We start from the raw sequence: 12,205 nt of genomic DNA, 5'->3' as shown, positions 1-12,205 counted from the left end.
GTTACTATTAGAAAAAAATTTCAAAAATAAAATTATACAAAGTAACACATTTTTTTCGAAAAGTGACACTTTTTTATGTAAAAAGTAACACCTTATTGTGAGTTTTGTTCAATTTTTTTTTTAAAGTAACATTTTTTTGTTGAAAAGTATCATCTTTTTTAACATAATAAGTAACACTTTTTTATCTAAAAGTAAAACCATTGTAATAGAAAAGTAACACTTATTTGTCAAATAGATTGGTTCTCATGGTTCTAATATAAGAATGTTTCTCTCTGGAACTTCTTCCACTAGTGGAAAAAATCGTATCTACTGTGTGACATTTGCTGTGATTTTTAATAAACGCAGCATTAAACAGCATAAAAGAACGAGGGAAAAAAATTATATTATATGTTGCGTTTCCTTGAAAATCGCAGCATAAAACAAATAGGAAAAAAGAGACAAAAAAAATATATACCGCAGCATATATCACATTAAATGTTGCGGTTCGTCTGGAATCGCAGCATATACCTATATATTTTTTTTTGCCCTTTCAATTCCCACCTATACAGTACCAAAAACCCATGACATTTCTTTGCTTACTATAAAGCTTTCTTGCTCTTCTTCTTCCCCATGACATTTCTTCAAAAACCCCCAAATTAATTGCTGCTCCTTGAAAAACCACGACATTCTTGCTCTTTCTTCTTCAAAACCTTACTTCTTCGTCAAAACTTTATTGCCATTTGTTTTGGTTTTGATTTTGTGTCTTCTTCAAGCTATATATCCCACGAAATTGTTCCATATAATTTCTCATTCTTCAACCTTCTTCTTCAAACTTTTTGTTGTTGTCTTCTTCAAGGTAACCCACGAATTAAGAGGCGTTTTTTAGGGCATAGTTTTTGATTAATCATTTGAATTTCTTCAACATTTACTCCGTAAAACTTCATGGTATTTTAGAGCTTAGTATGGTTGTGTACTAATTTTGTTGGTGTTTTTCCATTGTAGGTTACATAACTCCATTGTAGAGCACAACATTATCATCTAAATACCAAGGTAATTTCTATTTTATATCAAGTTTTGTTTTTGATATTTTTATGTGTTTGTAATTATTAATGTGATTTTATTTATGAATTTAGTTGTTTTTTTATTAGTTTGTTAACTAGAGTTAATTTTGGGTTGTATTATTTTTAGGGTTAATTAGGGTTAGTTGAATGAATGTCGTTATTAATATTTACATAGGATTAGTTGAATAATTGTTATTATTATTATTAGAATATACATATTATTATTAGGGCTGATTAGGATTAAATAAATAATTATTACTTTGTATTATTTTTAGAATATACATATTATTATAAGGGTTGAATTAATTTTGGGTTATATTATTTTTAGGCTTAATTAGGGTTAAGCATATATTTTGATTTATGCGTATTAATTATATTTCAATTAATTAATCCCCCTTAGGATGACAAAAGATCGTTCCTGGATGTATGGAAGCATTGAATCGTCAGAATTTATTGATGGCGTATTAGAATTTTGTAGTATTGCCGTTGAACATTAAGTTTGGACAAGAGGAGTTAGTTTTTATTGTCTATGTGTCAAGTATGGCAATGTATCAAAGGTAGATAGTGTTGATATCCTTAGGGAGCACATACTTCGACGTGGCTTTTGTAACAACCCGACTTACCGTTGACTGGGTAAACAGGGTCGTCACGGGGATTATTTCCCAAGGAACTTAAATCATATCCCAAAACCTGGGCTAAAGAATCACCAGCTCTATTACGAAACCAACACAGCTAAATCTCAAACCAAATATCTAGTCTAAACATAAAGTAACCATACAACTCACTACGAGTCCATTATAATCAACATAAACAGAACTAATATACATTAAACTAATTCCTAATACAAACTAGAAGCTCCCACGGTCTCAGCTCAAAAGGACATCCTTAGAACTCTCATCAACATTGCTAACCCGATTATTCCCGACCGGATCCGATCTGTAATCAGCTAAAAGATGGAAACAACAAGGAATCAGATTAAACTGAGTGAGAAGCAACAATCCAAAACAATTAAACACAGCAATTCAAAACAATAGTTTAAAAGCAACATCAGTTTCCTAGATCTATGTGCGCACAGGGAGTCTAGTTTGAGAGGTGCCCCACAGCTCTAAGGCTATGTCGCTCTCGGGTGAAGCTAGTCAATATCTCAATGACAATTCGCTTCAAAAACAGGGAGTAGGGAACAATGTTCCCCAACTCCGTCAATGACCAGCTCGCAAGCCCGATCCATTGACCATATCATAATATCAGCATAAGCATTCACAACAACATTTGTCTCAACAATTTCCAATTCAAAAGAGCTTTAGTAAAAAGTTTATTTTCAAGAAAGTAGTCTGGCCAGACCCTTTAAGGGACTGCTACTACTCACAGATGATGTCGCTTCAAGGAGTTAGGTTCGATTCGCAACTATCAACTAGAAAGGTTCCTCGATGACGTCGTCTCCTGGAGCATAACAAACATAACATCACAACAAAGCGTTCGATACTACAAACTAGGTTCATATAACTCATTGTATCTCCTCCTATGATCGCATCTTAGTTCCATCTTCTATTCTAATAATTCTAATTTCAAAGATTGCGCAAGTTCTAATTCTAACCCCAACATATATATAAAAAAAAGAAATAACCTTTTTTTAAGACTAGCTTATAACCTTGTAACGATCATACGTCTCCACAATTCCCTTTGTATTTCCAATTCAAACACTTCTAGTTCATTTAACTCAAACCAAGAAACTAAACAAGATTAACCAGCTATCCTAAAAGAAGAACACAACTAATTTATCCATTCAACTAATAACTTCCACACGAACCCTGATACTTTTAAGAATAACCAATCATATAAAATCAAGGTTTATATCCCACACTTACAATTACCCAACTATTAAATAAATAGCTACAACAAAAAACTATCCATCACTAGCAAATTCACGTGAATCAACTAACATTTAAGAACATCAAGTTTCCATAAACTTTCCACATTCAATATCCTATCGATATCCTAATCTTCGTAAATTTATACTAATTAATAATTCCACAATTAAGTTCTTATCACCACTTTGACCTATAATTATCATTAACAACATTCAAATCCAAATCCTCACCACTACCTATACACCATCAAGACACTACGAATCCATTCCCACAAATTGTTTCACAAGTATCTGGTATTATATCTAAGAGTATCAATCTATTCAATTATTCACCATTATCATAACTTGTCACAACTCTTAGTTCCTAACAATAATTCAGAAGCTAAATATATATATATATATCCAACAGCTAGTCTCAATCAACAAAACTCATCTAATTAGGAATCCCGTAATGGTTTTAGGACACCTCTTACTAAAACAGGCATAACTCACTCATACGGAAACCAAATGAGACGATTTAAGTGGCTACGCGACCATTACTCAGAGCTCTACTATTCTTATTAAGACACTAAAACCCAGAAATAATTAAAACGAAACAGAAGGTTCGTTATGGATTTTTAAGACAGCCTGCTAGTATTTCACTATTTTGAACATAACTCTCTCATATAAACTCACTTTGCAGCGATTCAAGTGCCCACGTGATCGTGACTCGAAGCTATACAAATCTCATGAAGACACCAAAACCCCTAAACGACTCTAACTATTTCAAAAATAGCAACACAAATTCGGACAGAACAAAACAGAACCTCATTGTCGATCTTTATGACAGTCTACTAGTATTTTGGACATAACTTCCTCATACAAACTCATCTCGGGGTGATTCAAGTGTCCATACGACCGCGACTCAAAGTTATACAAATCTCAAGAAGACATAAGAACCCAAAAACAATCAAAACCATCCCCAAAATAGCCAAAACAGAAAGTTCAGTTTATGAACTGAAATTTCAGAATCCCAAATACTAAATTTGATACTAGAACTCAAATAACCCAAATAACCAATTCTAATCAATACTAAAAATAACTCAATTACTAATTAAACTCATATACTCTAATTAAACTCAAGTTGATGCTTAAATTTGAAACTAAAAAAAACCCCAAATTAACCATGAATACTAAACTACTACCAAATTCAACAATTATTGTTTATGCTTAAGAACTTAAAACTACTTTAAAACATTCAATTTATACTTAAATAAAATAGTTTGTGGATTACCTCAATCACCATTGAAGGACCTTTCAACTTTTAATCTTGAACTTCAATTCACTAATTTTTCCCAAATCAGAAACCCTAACTTGATTCTTCAATAAACCAAAAACAAAGAGGTGAGGAAGTGGTGACTGAAGTGGCGGCAAAGGTGGTGCAGCAGCTCCGTTGACGGTGGAGGGAGGACGAGAACCGACTGCTACTGAACCGTGAGGGAGAGGAAAGGAGGCAGTGTTGAGAGTTTGAAGGAATAAAAGATGAGGATGAAAAAAGAAATGGGGAAGGGGTATGTCGGTTTAAATGAGATAGGAATGGGTTTATTTTTAGCTTTGACCCGTTAAATTCTATCAAAGTCGTCTCGTCGTAAGACAATCTTATATAAGACATGCTGTAAGGGTATAAAAAACGATTTACGAAATAAGTAAAATTTCATAATTGGTTGTATGAATAAGGATTGCATTTAGGAATTTATTTTTCAATACTTTATTTGAATTTATTTTTATAAAGATAAGATAGTAATCAATTAATAATTAATAAAATATAATCAAAATACACTTTTATCGAAGTACTCTTTATACGAATTTTATACATTAAATAAAATATACCTCTTTCTTGAAAATGTTAACAAATCAAATACTTGAGTCAATATTATCAAAGTAATAATATTATTACTCGAATTAACTTACTTAATAACCCCAATCAGCTTAATAAACTTATAATTAAACTTTATTAAATGTAGTCTATTTCAGCTTTAGGCTTCAATATCACGTTCGGGTTTGGCATGGTGAGGAGGGAGTTTACAAAGAAAAAAAAGTATTGTTGAGGATGTCAATGAGGATGTAGTAGATTATGTTGATGGGTATGAGATAGATGAAGAGAATTTCATTGAGGATGTAGATCATGTTGATAAGATGATGGAGGGAGTCGAGGATGAGTTAGGAAAATGTCCTCGTGTTTTTGACTTGTTGACAGAGGCTTCTCAAAAGCCTTTGTACATAGTTCACCAAACTAACAGCCGTATTGACAACTTTCAACATTAAGTCAAAGTTCAAATGGAGTGACACTAGTTTCATAATATTATTAGAATCGTTAGGTGAGATGCTTCCTGAGGGAAATGAACTTCCAAAGTCGACATATTATGCCAAAAAGCTCATGTGTCCTTTCGGCTTAGAGTACTAGAAGATTCATGCGTGTCCGAATGATTGTGTATTGTATAGGACTGAAAACGAGAACTTAGAAGAGTCTCCTAGGTGTGAGTTATCGCGCTACAAGCGTAAAGGGCTGGGGATGCTAAAGGGCCCCCGGCTAAGGTATTGTGGTATCTTCCAATATTACCTAGATTCAAGCGCTTGTTTTCTATAAAGAAATATACATTAAATTTGATGTGACATGCAGATAGGGTGAAGAAAGATGCGTTAAATATCATATAATATTTAGGTTTTAAATATATATATATATATATATATATATATATATATATATATATATATATTTATATATATATATATATATATATATATATATATAATATAATATACCAAATAGTGTTGTGTGCCAAGTTTCGTGCAAAACAAACCAAGTTTGAGCACCTTTATGCGCGAAAGTGTAAAAAAAGTTTAATAACCAATAAAATCACAACTTAGCACGTCATTTATAGCATTTGACTATGGTTTTGAAGTATAACCACTTCAACACAATAATATATAAAGTTTCGTGCAAAACAAACCAAGTTTGAGTTACTTTATGCGCGAAAGTGCCAAAAAAGCTTAAAAACACATAATTAAAATCGCAACTTAACACGAAATTTCTAGCATATGACTATGATTTTCAATTTTTACCACTTCAACACAATAGTATATACCAAATAGTATTGTGTGCCAAGTTTCGTGCAAAACAAACCAAGTTTGAGCTATTTTATGCGCGAAAGTGCCAAAAAAGCTTAAAAGACCATAAAATCACAACTAAGCACGTAACTTAAAGCATATGACTATGATTTTCAATTCTAACCACTTCAACAAAATATTATATAAAGTTTCGTTTTTAGCTACTTTATGCGCGAAAGTGTCAAAAAAGCTTAAAAACCCATAAAATCACAACTTAACACGTAATTTTCTAGCATATGACTATGATTTTCAATTCTAACCACTTCAACAAAATAATATATTCTAAATAATGTTGTGTACTAAGTTTTGTGCAAAACAAACCAAGCTTGAGCTACTTTATGCGCGAAAGTGCCAAAAAAGCTTAAAAACCCATAAAATCACAACTTAGCAAGTAATTTATAGCATATCGCTATGATTTTGAATTCTAACAACTTCAACACAATCATATATAAAATTTCGTGCAAAACAAACCAAATTTGAGCTACTTTATCCGCGAAAGTGTCAAAAGAGCTTGAAAACACATAATATCGCAACTTAACTGTTAATTTCTAGCATCTGACTATGATTTTAATTTCTAACCACTTCAATATAATAATGTATACCAAATAGTGTTGTTTGCCAAGCTTCGTACAAAACAAACCAAGTTTGAGCTTCATTATGCGGGAAAGTTCCAAAAAAGCTTTAAAACCCATAAAATCGCAACTTAACACGTAATTTTCTAGCATATCACTATGACGTTTAACGCTAACAACTTCAACACAATAATATATTCCAAATAGTGTTGTGTGCTAAGTTTCATGCAAAACACGTTTGTTTTACATCAAACTTAGCACACAACACTATTTGGAATGAACAAGGTATGCATTAAGTTTGACAATAAATTATTAGAATTGCAAAGTGTTAAGTTTATTGTATATATTATTGACCATAAATATTTAGTTTTATCTTCTATTTTTCATTTTTCCATATTACCCAAATTATCAATTTATGCTGAATGATATTACATGTTCTTTCTGCAACTACCACTGGATTGGTCCTTGCTTAGATTGCATCTTCCAGATATTCATCCTGTGAACTATGTGTTATTTTATAAGCAATATAGCTCAAACTCGAATACAAATTTTTCACCCAGATACTTGCAGTGATTGGCGTTTTTGTTTAAAAGATTTAATTTAAATGTAATTGGCAAGATTCAAGTTTTTGTGTCCGACACTAGAAACTGAGGTGAAATGAGGAGTAAAAATAAACTCACAAAACACAAGTTCATTCGTCTAGTTTTTGCTTGTGGTTGTGTGCTTGCATGAGCTATCTGATGTGTGAAGTGTTATCTGTTCTGTATGTGTATGTATTTGGTTTTTTACAAAATGACGTATTTCTTTTGCTATGAAGAATCTGCAAATACCTGTTGTCAGCTATCGTCGACGAGGACAGTGCATGGAAATTGATACAAATGTACAATCTAAAGAACTAGCGAAGTACAATTTGAATGCAATAAAGGAGTTTTCACCATTTGATGAGTATTTGATTGGTGAAAAAGCTGGTTTGTTTAGAGGAAGTGCAGGAACACAAATCTATATATGGAACTTGGACAAATGGGGTTCAAATTACACTTTAGAGTGGCAAGAAGGCATTCCCGGTGGGAGCTCTTTTAACCAGGGTGACATATTTGTTCGTTCTAGACGTGTGAGAACTCGTCCAGGACAAACTAGTCGAAAGGTTGGAAACACTTACCATCTTTCTCTTAACATATATCTTAGTTTTGATTTTATTACTAAGCAATACTATTGGATGTAAATAACATCAGTAGACTATCGTTATATAATCAAAATATGGCTGTTTTAAAATAGTTGTTTTTCCCTTCTCATGTTGATATTCTATTTTATAATTCTTTATGAAAAATCATACATAAATGTTGTTGACACTATCACTTTCATATATCGGTTAGTGACACATCAAAATTTGCGTGATTGCTTTTCAGGTTCATCTTGACTATTCACTACGGTCATATTTGGAAGTCATATTTCTAGAGCCTAGAATGAAGATATATGTTCAAGGCTCACTGGTAATTTTCCCCAACTTTGTTCTGCTATCACTATTTTCATTTTCCTTTTGATGATCGAGAAATTGCAACTCTTGTGGACAGGTTAAAAGTCGTCCTTTGGCCAAATCTCTCAACAATACTGTTGTGCTAAATGCTGAAATTATGGGCAAACAAGTCCAACTTACACTTGGTCGTTGTCGGATAGAGTGGGATGAAGCAAACGGAGGAATATTTTTGTATTGGCGTGGACGTCTAATTGAGGTTAAAAAGAACACACACACACACATATATATATATATATATAGATATAGATATATATACATGAATGTAAATATATATATATATATATATATATATATATATATATATATATTTATATTTATATTTATATTTATATATATATATATATGATCAAACAAGAAGACACAGATATGTACATATATATACACACATATATACCTACCCTTCTAATTTGTTGAGCCTTACAAAACAAATGCCTAAATTATGTAATTTTGTTCCTCACTTTCGTTCATTTTAGGCTTATAAGAGAGTAGGTTGCATGATTCACAGTGCTGATATGGGTCGAGGTGTGATAGGTGTAATCGATGTTACTGGACTAATGGTGAGTTTAGTTCCTTAGCTGTTTCACTAGACGAGAAGACAACATGATACTAACACACTGCACTGAATTATCTTTTCATGCATGTTTAAATATTATCCTCATGCTCTCAGGATGATGAAAACGGTTGTGTTTGGGTTCATAACAACAAGCAAGGATTTCAAGATTGTGAACAATATGCTTGTCTTGAAGAATGGTTGGGAAGAGAGGCAGATGGATATTGGGATAAATATTTTGATGCTATAGAACTGGTATATTGTTTGTTCTCTTCCTATGTGTATCCTATTCTAATTTCGTACCCTTGTAGTCCCGATTAGAGGTGTTCAACTGGGTGGGGCTTTGCTACTGAAACCATATATAATACCATAAGCCCTTCTTTTCTTTTCTTTTTCCTTATCTTTTCTTTTTAGTTATTTTCTTTTCTTGTTGTAAAGTAAAAATTGTACATGCGTTTCCAAATCTCTAAAATTAGCGTTTCTTGTTTTCGTTTCTTTTTATGTTTCTAGTATCAGATCGAATTTCGTTTGAGGTAACATTGGGTGAAATTATGTTTCTTTACTTCCCATATTCTTGTTGCTGGTGGTAATTGGATTGTAACTGCTCTTCTCTTTCTCATGTTGATATTTACTTACTGTTTGATTTTTGGTATCAGCAATTACATTTGCAGTTGATCTTTGAGGTAGCATTCAATGTATCGTGGAGGCTTTGGCTTTTTTTATTGTGTTGTATAGTTACCGCTCAGTGTACATTTAATTTCCTTGCAATTCAATGATGTATATTTTAATTTTTTTTAATGACAATGATGCGAATCTTAGTCAATCTGATATTTCAGTGTATATATTCTGCTTGCAAGCTGATACAATTCTTCAGGAATATTGGTCTTATCAGTGGGCTTTGCGACTGAAACTGTATTTGTTTTTTTCAGAGAACGGGCAATTCTCACTACAAGCCTGATAATGAATGGGTGCAATGTGACAAGTGTAGGAAGTGGAGAATGTTAAGTTCTAGCTTTAACAGCAAGAATCTACCTAAAGAATGGTATTTAATCCATGACTTATCTATTTCTAAAATTATGACCTGCTCTTTGTTTATAGCATTATAAAGCTCCCTCTATTCATTATCACGACTCATTCTGCTGAAAGTTTGATGAACTGACTATAGGAAGTAACAGGAGATCATAGATATACTTGTATCTGTTTGAGGCTTAAGTGATGTAATTTGCTCTTTGTAGAACTTGAAGGCGTTTATAATCTTTTAAATTATCTTTAAATGAGTACTCCATTCCTCAACTTCGCATGACTTGCGTCGCTTTCCTTTTCTGGGTTTTCCCTCGAGTTTGCTGTTTTATTTAATTTGAAGGGTGCTCTACTAATTCCCTCTGGACCCTCTCTCTACTTCCACTCGTCTTTACCTCACCCACATGCTTTTTTTCTTCTAAAAGCAACTCTCCCCTAATGGAGAAACTAAATGGGGGGTAAAGTATGTTATAGTAATATTGTTGTAAACATTGGCAGCATGCTGTTTTGGATGGTTTTTTAAGGTATTCTTTTTAACTTTTTATGTTGGCAGATAGACCTTGGATAATGACATGGTCTTTACTCTTATAACTGTAAATAACTTTATTTTCTGATATCCTCTTTTGTGCTTTATTTTAACAGGTTTTGTTACATGAAACCTTTCAACGGGAGATGTAATATGCCTGAAGAACAACTTGGGCAAGGAGTTATCACAGTGGGGCTGAAAAGATCATGTCATGATCCTAGCTTAGCTTCTAATTCTGAACAAAGTCACCAGATTGATAATGACAGTCCTTTACCAGAAGGTATCTACTTAACCCGACCTTCCTTGCATTTATCATTATTTTTCATATTGTTTGAGTTTTTCACTTCGAAGTTGAAACTGCGGCCCTACTTGTCGCACGATGCATCTACTATGTTTCTCATTCATATGTTTATCATGTTTTCTAGGGAAAGACCAACATGAATCAACGCTACGAGCTGATCATGATCTTATTGTTGATGTAGTTGTGGAGCGACCTGTCTTAAAGAGGCTTAGAAGGCGACCTCCGCGGTATTGTTGATGTTTTCTAAGGAAAAACCTCTGCCTTAAAGTATCATATTCATGATGCCTTCAAACTCTTGAACTCATAGGAACTAGGAACACCCCCAACACTTTCAAACTTCGCTTGCCTTTTTGTGTATATACTCAACTACAGGTTTTTATTAGTACCTCCTTTTAGTCTCCCATGTAGCAAATTTGAAAGATCATTTACCTAGTGCGCCCTCATTGTTTGTATAGTCAAACTCAATTTCTTTTGTGCGTCTTTTTTTACAAATAGCGTTCATATTTATCAAATGTTATTTTGACAGAAAATTTTCTGACCTCTAAAGTGGTCATCCATTCTTGTGTTTCCGACTTCAAAGAGTTAATCTTGTGAGAGACTTGGTAAGACGATTTTAAATAAAGAGTCTATATTTTCATAATATGTAAGAGATGGACTATTTAACTTAAAAATTAGGTGTATCTCTCGATGAGACATGATAATTTCAAATGTGTAGAATGACTTTTGATAATACTGTATAAAATGTATTTGGTGATCTTTTGTGAAATGTTGCTAAGATACACTTATAAGAATTTTTGAAGTTAAGCAAAAAAAAAAAAAATTAAATAAATAAACTAAGATTTAAACTATCTCCAAAAGTAAGCGTGAAAATCCCAAACCTATGGTTTGGAGCTGTTCGCAGTTAGTAACTGCGAACAGGTCAAAAAGACAAAATAGCTGTTCGTAGTTACTAATTGCGAACAATTATTTTAACCTGTTTTTGTGCAGCATGTTGTTCGCAGTACTAACTGCGAGCAGGTCAAAACATGACAAATAGCTGTTCGCAGTTAATAACTGCGAACAACTATTTTGTCTTTTTTGACCTGTTCGCAGTTACTAATTGCGAACAGCTCCAAGCTATAGGTTTGTGATTTTCACGCTTACTTTTGAAAATAGTTTGAATCTTTTTATTTAATTATTATTATTATTTTTGCTTAACAACTTCAAAAATTCCACTTATAATGCATGAGGTCTAACTAGGGATAGTCATGGGGCGGGTCTGACCAGACCCGAATCCGGACCCTATTATTTTTTTTGGATCCAGACCCGGATCCGGACCCTGAGGGTCCAAAATTTTCAGACCCTGACTCGGACCCACCAGTACCTTCCTAAGTCACTGATAGTCCGCCACCATCCCTATAAACCTACCAACCAACTCAATTTTAACTCTCAATTTTAAAAGTTTAGGGTTCGCGTCCGGGTCTTTACCTTAGGAGCCGGACCTGGACCCGTCAAAATTTTTTGGATCCAGACCTGGATCCGGATCCGACGGGTCTTAAAAATTAAGACTCAGACCCTTATAAAAGAGGCGGGTCCGAGGGGGTCCAACAGGGTCCTGAACCCATGACCATCCCTAGGTCCAACCCGAGAGTAGGCACGAGGTGTCGCA

At 33.3% G+C, this 12,205-nt stretch overlaps 1 protein-coding gene across 2 annotated transcripts; it reads left to right on the top strand.

The window, feature by feature from the left end:
• Positions 1–585: 585 nt before the first annotated feature.
• Positions 586–11,279, top strand: LOC130821356 (uncharacterized). Of its 2 annotated transcripts, XM_057687085.1 has the most exons (10): positions 587–835; positions 982–1,029; positions 7,444–7,770; positions 8,033–8,116; positions 8,198–8,356; positions 8,634–8,717; positions 8,828–8,965; positions 9,640–9,752; positions 10,373–10,536; positions 10,682–11,278. In XM_057687085.1, exons 3-10 carry the CDS (start codon positions 7,489–7,491, stop codon positions 10,792–10,794), a joined length of 1,137 nt encoding a protein of 378 aa, XP_057543068.1. In that variant the 5' UTR covers positions 587–835; positions 982–1,029; positions 7,444–7,488; the 3' UTR covers positions 10,795–11,278. The 2 variants fall into 2 exon arrangements, with proteins under 2 accessions (XP_057543069.1, XP_057543068.1); XM_057687086.1 differs by lacking the exon at positions 8,634–8,717 and having other exon boundaries at positions 586–835; positions 10,682–11,279.
• Positions 11,280–12,205: the final 926 nt, after the last annotated feature.

The sequence above is a fragment of the Amaranthus tricolor genome, chromosome 8 (genome assembly GCF_026212465.1).
Source record: "Amaranthus tricolor cultivar Red isolate AtriRed21 chromosome 8, ASM2621246v1, whole genome shotgun sequence".
NCBI classification, from domain to species: Eukaryota; Viridiplantae; Streptophyta; class Magnoliopsida; order Caryophyllales; family Amaranthaceae; genus Amaranthus; species Amaranthus tricolor.
The sequence above is the reverse complement of the archived record's forward strand: the minus strand, read 5'-3'. Positions and strand labels throughout refer to the sequence as shown.

Coding starts and splice junctions, on each gene's coding strand:
- LOC130821356 (XM_057687085.1), top strand. CDS start 7,489: ATGGAAATTGATACAAATGTACAATCTAAAGAACTAGCGAAGTACAAT. Junction 8,966..9,639: donor ATTTTGATGCTATAGAACTG/GTATATTGTTTG, acceptor TGTTTTTTTCAG/AGAACGGGCAATTCTCACTA. Junction 9,753..10,372: donor AAGAATCTACCTAAAGAATG/GTATTTAATCCA, acceptor TTATTTTAACAG/GTTTTGTTACATGAAACCTT.